General features: G+C 32.6%; 1 protein-coding gene across 1 annotated transcript in view; it reads right to left on the minus strand.

Annotated features, from left to right (window-relative positions):
* The window catches only part of LOC127702675 (kelch domain-containing protein 4-like), a 43,029-nt gene extending 31,701 nt beyond the window's left edge, over nucleotides 1-11,328 (minus strand). Inside the window, exons 1-3 of the mRNA XM_052206975.1 lie at nucleotides 11,160-11,328; nucleotides 2,599-2,690; nucleotides 1,375-1,453 (exon numbers count right to left, since the gene is read on the minus strand). Coding sequence (XP_052062935.1) covers nucleotides 1,375-1,453; nucleotides 2,599-2,690; nucleotides 11,160-11,273 — 285 coding nt within the window. The 5' untranslated portion in view covers nucleotides 11,274-11,328. The remainder of the gene's footprint in view (nucleotides 1-1,374; nucleotides 1,454-2,598; nucleotides 2,691-11,159) is intronic.
* Between the last annotated feature and the right edge of the window lie 824 nt (nucleotides 11,329-12,152).

A 12,152-nucleotide genomic window follows, 5' to 3' on the forward strand; every position in this document is an offset into this window, starting at 1 on the left:
AGACTCCGGCAAATCGGATACCCAAAATGTCAGCAAAAAAATATCCCATTACCTGATATATTCAATTAGACGATAAAGGTATATTCATTGAATATTCTGCAATAATGAGTAGACCTAATCCTGAGATGTTACTAGCCCTGACCACTGCTATATATATGAAAGGGCTGGAGTGATTTTTATCAGAAACATCACCACGATGTTTGTGTAAAAAAATTATCAGCTGGTTATGTAATGCTCATATAAAAAAGAAGATGTGGTATGATTGCCATATATTTTTTTCAGTTTTTAAATCCTTTATTTATTAAAATGAATCAAATGTCCTGAAATATTTATGTGAAGAAAAATCTACCGTCCATACCATACCACAAAAACTAAATATTGTTCAATGAACCATGAAATTGAGGTCAAGTTCAGATGAAATCTGTCAGTCGGACATGTACCCCGTACAATCATTCCATACACCAAATTTAGTTGACTTACTGCTTATAATAAAGGAAAACTAAACATTTTTGTGGTTTGGTCTATTTCTCAGATACTATAAGCATGATAAGCAATAGGACCACTACAATTGATGTATGGAATGATTGTCAGGTGTACATGTCTGTCTGCCAGGTTTCATCTGACCTCGACCTCATTTTCATGGTTCATTGGACAATTTTTAGTTTTTGTTGTTTTGTTTATGTCGAGATATTATTAGCAATTAGTCAACTATATTTGGTGTATGGAATGATTTTAAGGTGTACATGTCTGTCTGGCAGGGTGTATATGACCTTGACCTCATTTTCATGGTTCATTGGTCAATTATAAATTTTGTGATTTTGTCAGTTTATCAGATACTATTAGCAATAAGTCAACTATATTTGATGTATGGAATGATTGTAAGGTGTACATGTCTGTCTGGCAGGGTTCATATGACCTTGACCTCATTTTCATTGTTCATTGGTCAATGTTAAGTTTATGTAATACTTCTGAGTTAAACCTTCATATTACAGACTTTCAACATAAATTCAATGATAAGTAAAACAGGCAAGACATTTCAGCATGTGCACTCTTGTTATCTATTGTCTCAGACTGGAGTTCCATGTACCGGAAGAATACTAAGGAATTTGCAAATTTATGTAAATAAAATCATTTTAATTTCAATATGTTGTGTTTTAGAGATTTTTTCACGATTGTGCAATTGGGACGAGGGGTCAAAATTGTGTAGTTCACGTCTAAATCCTGAAAGTTGGCAGGTATGCAGTTCTCTAACTAAAACCTTGCTTTCTGATATATTTTTAATATGGCAACCGTTCATAAATTCTATATACAAAAAAAACCCACTCGTATTGTAGAGACAGTCATTTCCATGGAGCCATGCAACATGTCACTCACCTTTGAACCAGTAAAAAATTCTCCTCCAAACATAATAAGTTCATCCTTGTCTGGATGGGCATTTAATGTTGTGTTTGACCTGTAAATACAGAATATGAAAATAAAAGGAATATCTACAGTAATATCAGCTAAATCATCAATGATATGTCCAAAAAATATCAAGTGGGAAATGGGTCAATATCCCTAATGCACCTCCAATTGAGGAACACAAAAAGTTGTGTGTAAACAAAAAATCTGTGTGTAGTGATATTGGACATGTTTCAATTTTTAACAAGTGACTGAGCTTAACCATTTGTGTTGATCTGGAAAGTAGAGGACCATAGAATAAATGTGTAAAAACTATGGAGTTATTAAATGTATTCAAAGTATTAAATTTTCAAAGAAATTATTGTGTGAAAAAAGGGATTTTTTACCATGAAGATTTATCACGAAAGGATTTTCGGGGTATGCTAATTTACGGAAAAATGAATCACACTTCGTACCCCGAAAATTTAATCACATATGTGAAAATGTCTCAGCTTCGAAACGAGCCATCATACATATCCAAGTTTACGATATGGACTGAGCTAGAAAAGAAAATGTTACCATTACCGCCTATGTAGAAACAATTGCGCATATTGCCCCAAATGTGTATGAAATTTTAGTCTCATTTGAAAATCTCATTTATAAACATATTAATGTTGCCTTCTTGTTTTTTGTAGATCCCACCATCTTGTACTTGAATGTTTTTATTTTTTTTAATCAATGATGTGATACACTAATCAGAATTTCTTATTTTCTTAATATAATTTGGAATTCATTTTCTTAAATACAACTATCTTCTGTCCATTTTCACTGGATATAGATACTTAAAGCAATTTGCTGTTAGTCAAAGTTCCCTCATCTCCAATATTGTGTTTTGCATCTATCAAATTATATTGCAAACTTTTAACTTCTATATAATGTATGGGACCAAATATTCAAAGTGTCTTGTCTTAAGATAATGTAATGTTTTTTTTTTTGTACTGCAATTTTCTAAAAAAAAAAAATCAAGGGCCATTTGGACTTGACTCAGGTTAGGCTGACATATTCTTATTCTTTAATTAATAAAAACAACAGTAATGTCACACCTGTCACTAGTACTTGTATTATATTGGTAATGTGTGTATCAACTTGGGTGATGAGAGATTACATTTCTCCTCAGTAACTTTATAATTACATTGTAGGTATAAATGTTTGAGTTACCTTGGTGATGGAGGAGGACATTTTTCTTCTATCACCTGTGTCCTTGACTTATCTTGTTCTTGAAATTCTGCTATTAATTTTTCTATGTCATCCTATAATATAATAAATATAAATAAAGTCGATAACTATGGTAATCACAAAATAATTTTTCATTTATCTCCTCCAAGGTTGATGGGTTATTATTTTGTCATTCCTTCCACCCAACAAAGGATGGATAGTTTGTCTGGAAAACTACTCCTACAGATTTCAACCAAAAACTTTCATATCATGCAGATTGTATCCATAAATACCAAGGGAGTGTTGTCTGTTTCATTCTCTTAAAATTTTCCACAAATGACAGGTTGTTGAATTTTTTTTATAATATAATGCATGTAGTGTAAAGGATTTGTATGGTTGACATCTCATTCAGTTTTCAAGCTAGTATGCAGACTGTTTTTACATATATCAAAGCTGGGCATTATATCTTTTGATTTTCTGCAAATTAAACTGTTCCAGGCTTTCAATTTAAATATCTAGCCATTAGGGTGCAAGGTGTTATCTTACAGATTGTAGGCAACATATCAAACTTCAGGGAATACTCAGATGTAAGGTGGTGTGTTCATATTTCTACAACATTTGATATTTTTGTTAACAGGTAAAAAATTTCTAGCTGGAGAAACATGATTTTTTGGCAATAGGAATAGATTAAATTTACCGGTAAATGAAGTTACAGCGAATCCAGCTCAAATTAACTTTTGAATGATCTTATAGATTCATAGTTGAAAAAAGTCACAAAAAGGGTTTAAAGAGCAATATTCTGGACATCTATGCATGTATATGCTATGGCCTTGTCAGTTTGTTTTCAACTTATTAGTTTGAGAATCCTTTTGGTATCTTCAATGATAGCCTCTCTTTTAGATGTAAAGCTTTGTTAAGGTTCATGTGAACAAAAAAATGTGCACTTTAAAATCCAGCAGGGATCATCTCCATGACCTGTTTTAAGATGGCGCACTGCCATCATTAAAATATCTTCCGCCATCGTCAAATGATCCCCACCATCGTTAAATTATCTTCTGCCATCATCAAATGATCCCCGCCATTGTCAAAAATGTGTTTTCGTTTCATTAGCTGCCGCCATTTTTTTATAATTAATTGCATGTACCGGGTAATTGTACAACCCTTATTGTATTATAATCCAAAGGGTCCTCCTGATTACAGTTTTAAAGCCCTGAGGGATAACAGCTGAAGATTGATAATCACTTGTACAGGTAGATCAACACACCCCTGACAGGATAACAAACACTTCATCAAGATAGACGATTGACTGCACTATTTAATTACGTTACAGCAAATGCTAATGAAAATTTGAATAAAAAAAAAAATTTTTAAATCCAGTTACAAACAATAAAGTTTAACAAGTCGAACACATGCCATTATATTGACTTACGCAATCAGCATCCCCCTTTTTAAACAAGTACAAAATAAGACGTAAAACAGTACATAATTTCATGCCAAAAAACACCAGTACAGCAATTATCGATAATATTGAATCCCTTTACAAGTTTAATAAAATGCTCCGCAGGGCGCAGCTTGATACAACCGCAGAGGTCGAACCCTGAACAGTTGGGGCAAGTATGGACACAACATTCAAGCTTGATACAGCTCTGAATTTGGATTGTGATTAAATATTTGACACAGCATAGGTTTCTGACACAGAATGAATGTGGTCTAAGAACTTAAAAATTTTAAATTGGACATTCACCTATTATGGTCCAATATCCAAAATCTAAATACATGGTTAGATTCAGAATATCAAAGAACCCCAAGAATTCAATTTTTGATGAAATCAAACAAAGTTTAATTTTGGACCCTTTTGACCTCAATGTGGACAAAGTTGATAACAGGGCCCAAAAATCAAAAATCTAAATACATGGTTAGATTCAGCATATTAAAGAACCCCATATATTCAATTTTTGTTGAAATCAAACAAAGTTTAATTTTGGACCCCGATTTGGACCAACTTGAAAACTGGGCCCATAATCAAAAATCTAAATACATGTTTAGATTCAGCATATCAAAGAACCCTAAGAATTCAATTTTTGTTAAAATCAAACTTAGTTTAATTTTGGACCCTTTGGACCTTAATGTAGACCAATATGAAAACGGAACCAAAAATTAAGAATCTAAATACACGGTTAGATTTGGCATATCAAAGAACCCCAATAATTCAATTTTTGATGAAATCAAACAAAGTTTAATTTTGGACCCTTTGGACCTCAATGTGGACCAATTTAAAAACGGGGCCCAAAATCCAAAAACTTAATACATGGTTAGATTCAGCATATTAAAGAACCCCAAAAATTCAAGAATAAAACCCCATTGAAAATGGTCAAGAAATAAGCAATTTATACGAAGCATCTTCTTTTGCACAATACTGTGCAATTGAATATTTCTTGCTATTGCGCAATACTGCACAATTGACAATTTCTTGCTATTGCGCAATTTTGTGCTATTGGATATTTCTTGCTATTGCGCAATACTGTGCAATTGAAGATTTCTTGCTATTGCGCAATACTGTGCAATTGAAGATTTCTTGCTATTGTGCAATACTGTGCAATTGAAAATTTCTTGCTATTGCATAATACTTATTATATAATAATTTACACAACCTGTTTGGTGTGTATCTCCTACCATATCATTATTATTTGCTTTTAAATATAAATCAGAAATAACCAACTTAAAATGGAAAATTTTAAAAGAAAAAAAAAGGAAAAAAAAAAAATCCCCCCCCCCCAAATTTTTTGAATGATTCATCACCCCCAAACTCAATCCCAGCCTTCCCTTTGTGGTATGGTACCTTGCAGTACAATTTCAGAGAGATCCATACACTTGAACACAAGTTATTGTCTGGAAACTAGAAAAATGCTTATTTTAGGCCCCATTTTGGCCCCTTATTTCTAAACGTTTCGGGCAATTACCCCCAAACTCAATTCCAGCTTTCCCTTTGTGATATGGAACCTTGTAGTACAATTTCAGAAAGATCCATACACTAACACACAAGTTATTGTCATGAAACTAGAAAAATGCTTGTTTTTTGCCCCTTTTTTGGCCCCTAATTTCATATATTTTGAGGCAATTACCCCCAAAATAAATCCCAGCATTCCCTTTGTGATATGAAACCTTGTGGTACAATGTCAGAGAGATCCATACACTAACACACAAGTTATGTCTGGAAGTTACAAAAATGCTTATTTTTGGCCCCTAATTCCTTAACTGTTGGTACCATAACCCCAAAATCAATCCCAACCATCCTTTTGTGGTATTGAATCTTATGGTAAAATTTCATAGAGATCCATTCACTTAAACTAAAGTTAGAGTGCGAAAACCAATGTGTCTTCGGACGACGCAGGACGACAACGACGACAACGTCATACCAATATATGACCGCAAAAATTTTTGCGGTCGTATAAAAATAAATACATGAATATTAATTATATATATATAACTGCAACTTGATAATCTGAAGAAATTTCGTATCGTTATTCCGAATTCATTTAGCAGTTTACAATCAAATTAGTACATCTGGTTTACATTCAGAATCGAAAGATGCATGTTGCATAGTCTATTACTATGAAATTTGCAATTTAAAGTCATTAAAACCATTGAAGTTGTAAACGTTTTACCTCCAAATCTTTATTCAATGTTTTACAAAACAGGTATGAAACTTCTTCTTGTTGATGCTGCAAATCGTCAATACCGGTTCATGACTTCCAAATTTGAGAAAAGATCCCACTGATTTTTAAGTCCTAAACAATTACCAAAATGGCAAGAAAACGACATAGGAACCTTAAGGACAGTTTGTGGTCATTCTTGACTAAGGGGAAGCCATGCAGGCTTGAGACTGGAATTGTTACAAATGACAATTAATGAAAATATTGGTTATTCTATAATGAAATAAATATAACAAGCAATATATCAGTCTATTCACCATTCCTTACATAGAAATGGAGGAATGAAATACTTTTGATTATGCCACACTGTAGACGTGGGGTTTTGTGATGGTGAAAATTCCTCCATTGTTAAATTTTCCTTCATGGAGATCCCTGATCCAGTTAAGTATTTAGTTTTCTAAAACATAAAATGCATTTGAATTTTATTTTATATCTAGGGCATGCTATGGCTTAAAACATTTCCAGATACTACGGACTTAGGTTTGTCTGTACATTTTGAGGTGAAAACACAGTCATTTTAACCAAAAGGTCCACATAAACCTTAAAAATATAACAGATATAGGAAGATGTGGTATGAGTGCCAATGAGACAACTCTCCATCCAAGTTACAATTTATAAAAGTAAACCATTATAGGTCAAGGTACGGCCTTCAATACGGAGCATTGGCTCACACCGAACAGCAAGCTATAAAGGGCCCCAAAAAATTACTAGTGTAAAACCATTCAAAAGGAAAAACCAACGGTCTACTCTATATAAAAACGAGAAACGAGAAACATGTATGAACTACATAAACAGACGACAACTACTGTAATCAGATTCCTGACTTAGGACAGGTGCAAACATTTGCAGGGGGATTAAACATGGTACCAAACCTTCTCCCTTTTCTGAAACAATAGTATAACATCACAACATAGAAAAACACACTATAAAATATCAATTGGAAGGCTTAACTCAATCAAAAAACGTAAATTAACACACAATGAACGAATAAATTTGACCTGTGACACCTGAATGCAAATACATAGTTTATAAAAAATTACAAGGGATAAATAATTAAAGTCAAAAGTAAATAAACAGGTTTAAACAAAGTTAAAGTATGATATCACTGTGAAATGTCAAACAATTTTTAGAAATTCATCACTTTTGAAGAAACCTGCGTCATATTATACACAGGTAAATGAAAATAATTTTGTTGTAAGTATACTTCTTCTTCTGTGTGTATAAAATCTTCCGTTTAGGAATACCAAGAAATTTCTTTAAATCAATAAAACTAATCTAACACTTGGTACATATGGGGTGAATATCAACAATAAAACTATACAATTAGTGCTAGATAAAACTTCCTGTACAGGTCCAAGAACAGCATCTAAGGAAAAATGAAATAATTTTGATGTTCATAGTACAAAGAAGTGAAAATTTGTAGTAATACCAAATAATCAAAGCTGGTATATAGACAAGATCCATGTTAACATTAAATAACAAAAAAGCATTACAAATAGTATCAACAGGTCAAATTAAAAAGAAAATACGATTTGGGAGCACTGGCAGTTACTGACAGCTAGTTAAAAGCCAAAACAATTAATAATAAAAAATCATGCATCAGAGACTAAAATCAACTAAAATACATCCCAGGGATTAAGTATTTTAACGTCATGAACAGTCAAAGAAGACATGACTTGTGCAATGCCAAAAATAAATGTATATATTATCTTATGATCATAAACAAGCTTCTGTCCAAGTTTGGTATAAATCCAGGATAGTTTAAGAAAGTTATTAAAATTTCAAAAACTTTAACCACAGAGTGAATATTTGTGGACGCCGCCGCCGCCGACGTCTGAATGTAGGATCGCTATGTCTTGCTTTTTCGACAAAAGTCGAAGGCTCGACAAAAATGAACGTGTGTGTGTCTCTATACATCCCGTTTGAAAAGAAAATACAAATTTAGTTATGTTTTAATTTGCTAATGACAAAATCGATATTAGTGCCAATGTAAACTATATTCAGAGATCTAATTACAACATTGGTACGATAACCCTTACTAATAAGTTTGCTTAAAGGTTCGATGAGTTTACACGGATCACATAATGATTTTCGCGCTTTAAGTTCAATATTAACATAAAATTTAGGATGTGAAATACCATTTTTAATAAGTTTTCTACAGGTACAGCCAAATTTACTAATCAAATCTTTGTATCTATGAAAGAATTTAGTAAAAGTTTTAAGTAATTTATGGTAACGAAATCCCTGACTTAATAATTTACCAGTGATGCATTGATTACGTTCGTTAAAATCTATGACATCACTACACACATGGGCATACCAAACGAGTTGGGATATATAAACACTGTATGATGGAGCCAAAGGCACATCGCCGTCTAAAAAAGAAAATTTAACAATAGGGAATGAAAAATTGTCTCTTTTGTCGTAAATTTTAGTATGGAGTTTCCCTTTAGAAATTGAAATGTCTAAATCTAGAAATGGACAACAGCTGCTGTTTATGTTAGATTTAGTTAAAGTAAGTTCTTTTGGGTAAATTTTGGTAGTATATTTAGAGAACTCTGGATTATTTAACGAAAAAATATCATCCAGATAACGGTAGGTATTGTTGAATGTATCAACCAAATGTAACAATGATGTGTCTCTACTGAGTCTGGTCATAAACTGAGATTCATAGCAATACAGGAATAAATCTGCTATTAAAGGGGCGCAGTTAGTGCCCATAGGAATACCTACTACCTGACGATACACTTTATCGCCGAAACATACATACATGTTGTCCAGGAGAAAATTTAAAGCTTCAATCACATCCTCACATTTCTAGTAAGTGTATCTAGCATACTTTCCTTTATCGTCACAGAAAAAGGCTTTAAACGAGTTACAGCAAATAAATTTACAATGAGATTTTTTCGAAAGACCATTTTATTAAATATGAAATTTTTTTCTTTATTAGATTGTGTGGAAGTGTAGTGTAGAGAGTAGAAAAATCATAACTGTCAACAGAACCATCAAAAGCATGTATTCTATCTAAAACCTCAAAAGAATTTTTTCATTGTTACATTGCAAATTTGGATGACATCTAATATGAGAGTCTGGTTAGGGGGTCCCTGATTTTTTATTATTTATATTTTTTAGATCATTTTTCGCTATTCTTTATTTGATATGATGAATAGACACAGAATGAAAACTGTCCACTTAAACCATAAAGGGGTAGTACATATGATTTATTTGTCTATATTTGATTTATTCAAGTTTATCAAGCAAAGGATCTTTGTGTTATTGATAAATGTAATCCCTGAAATCATTTCAGGGAATTTGTAAAATACTTCTTAAAATTTTCAGTGATTATGTAAAATCACTGGTCATTTTCAGAGTTATACATAATCACTAATGATTCTACAAATTCACTGTAACATATATACCTTGATGAGTTCTCATTGGTGACATGTAATTGCTTCTGACTTCTTGTGCTGCATTTTGTGAAAATTAAGGTATAATCCACTAATTGATGGATATTTATGACTGGTTTCCTAAGCCTGCATCAGTTCAAACTTAAAGGGTTGTTAAGTTGAAATGGACAGATCAGCAGGAGACTACTGACATACCTATCAACTGACCTGGATCCTGCGGGTGTGACCCAAGATTTTCACAATTCTGAGGGGTCACCCGGAACATCCGCCGGGTGACCAAATAACCGGGGAATTCGGAAAACAACCCGTTTTCACCCAGATTCCTAAGCCTTCAGACTGATTAGATATAAACTGATATCTTTAAAATACCGGCAAATTCGTAATTCTTCCTGGACAAGAAGTTCAACTAGCTGTGTAAACTCAGCTCAAGTGACCCATTTCAGTGCATGGCTTCACTTGGTAGCTTTGGTGTCAAACACACTGTTAATTAACACCAATTACCTTAGCTTTAGGTCGTAAATAATTTGTGTATTTCAAAGTTGTTTTAAAAACAATTTGAGTTACTTCCCCTTTTTGTCAATTTACAATATAATCCTTGAACTTATGTTTTTTTTGTAGAAAGATTAAATCTAAAATGAATTGAATGCAAAAACATATCAGAATAATACTTTCTTATTGTTCTACCTTAGAACAATTAAAAAATAAAAATTTTGAAAATTACTTTTTTCATCTATACCTCCTTTAATTGTTTAACTTTATTTTATTATATTCTAATATCAACCACTGTTTTACAGCCATTCAAGGTTGTTAAACACTTCCAGTAGTAGATATATTCTACTGTATAACAGCTGCACAAATATATGCAAAGAAAACAAATAGTGGAACATTGAATGTCATGGACTGAATAAAATCAGGAATAAAGGCAATGTAACACAAATCTATCAATGGCCTCCAAGTGCAAAGAAATAATAAAATGTACAATTTTAAATTACTTAAACATGTGGACATGTGTTGGACACTTTGATATAAATTATAAGAAAAATGTCCCCTAAATACTGAAATTCAGCTCGAAAAAGTGTATACGCGTTATGACCTGAGATTTCATTCTTCTATGCAGGTCATCACCTGCATTTTCATTGTCATAGGTTGACAGGTATGTACTGAACAAAAATAAGATTTAATAAATGAAAACTCAGAATTTGTAAGTAGGAAAAGGAAGGTCATTGTAGTTTTTGCTTTTCTCTAACAAAATGCAGCAAGAAGTGTCAGAATCAATTATATGTCATCATGTTGTTTATACCAGAATTGAGTATAATAATCAATAATTAAAATAATCAGTATATTGATGGTGGCCGCAAAATGGTAGAAATCCACCAATATAAATTTGGCAAATAACTGGTTATTCGGATATTCTTGTATAAGTAGGGAAAACATTTAGACGTACTTCGCCCTTAGATGCAAGTTCTTTCTTAGCACGTTTTGCAGCATTCTTCTCTGTTTTTAAATCTGTCTTTTCTTTTCCCTTTCCTTGCTTGTCTTTTTTGTTTTTCTTTCCCATTCTGTCAGAACACACGTGTTCTAAATATAAACAATCTATGCAAACATGTTGTTACGATAGACGGTATAAAACGTACTAACATAAAACGCATTGCTGATTGGAAATTGATTGATGCACTCCACACAAAAGTATTCAACGAGGCTTAGGCGAAACGTTATCATGATCAGCTGGGACTAATTAATGATGAACCTATTATCTGTTGGTCCCAGATTTCAGTTAAGAGTCTTACGTCCCAGCTCGTTAAAACGATAGACGGACAAGTAGATCAGTCGATATTCCTTAAAATCCGTTCTTTCACACAACTTTTCAATTTTGAAACTGACTTGGACTAAAAAATGAAAGAATTAGAAACTTCTGACTAGAACAAAACATATAGTAGTAATCAACCATTATTTGATTTTCAGTGTCCGGGGCTACTTAAATATCTAAACTACTTCAAACTATTCTGTAAACTATGTCACAAAGATGAATTGTTATGGATTAATCAGATGTAACTTTTCCGTTTATAAAGGAAAGTACGGTAAACAATTGAATCTGTATGAATAAAAGTATGTAAGTTGATCAATTCAACTTAAAAATCAGTGCCATATTGATCTGTAATTAACCATATGTCACAACAAGGACGTATAACTAACATACGTCCTTGGTCACAATTATCAGTGGTTCACCTGAGAAAATAAACAAAACTTTGAATTGTTTGAAATATTAAGGAGTTTCTACACCAGGAATAGATAACCTTATCTGTATTGTATTTGGCAAACACCTTTTTTGGGCCCTCAATGGTCTTCAACATCGTACTTTATTTGGCCTTTTAACTTTGATTTGAGCGTAACTGATGAGTCTTTTAAGACTAAACGCGCGCCTGGTGTACAGAATTAG

The sequence above is a fragment of the Mytilus californianus genome, unplaced genomic scaffold, assembly GCF_021869535.1.
Source record: "Mytilus californianus isolate M0D057914Y unplaced genomic scaffold, xbMytCali1.0.p SCAF_5, whole genome shotgun sequence".
NCBI lineage: Eukaryota > Metazoa > Mollusca > Bivalvia > Mytilida > Mytilidae > Mytilus > Mytilus californianus.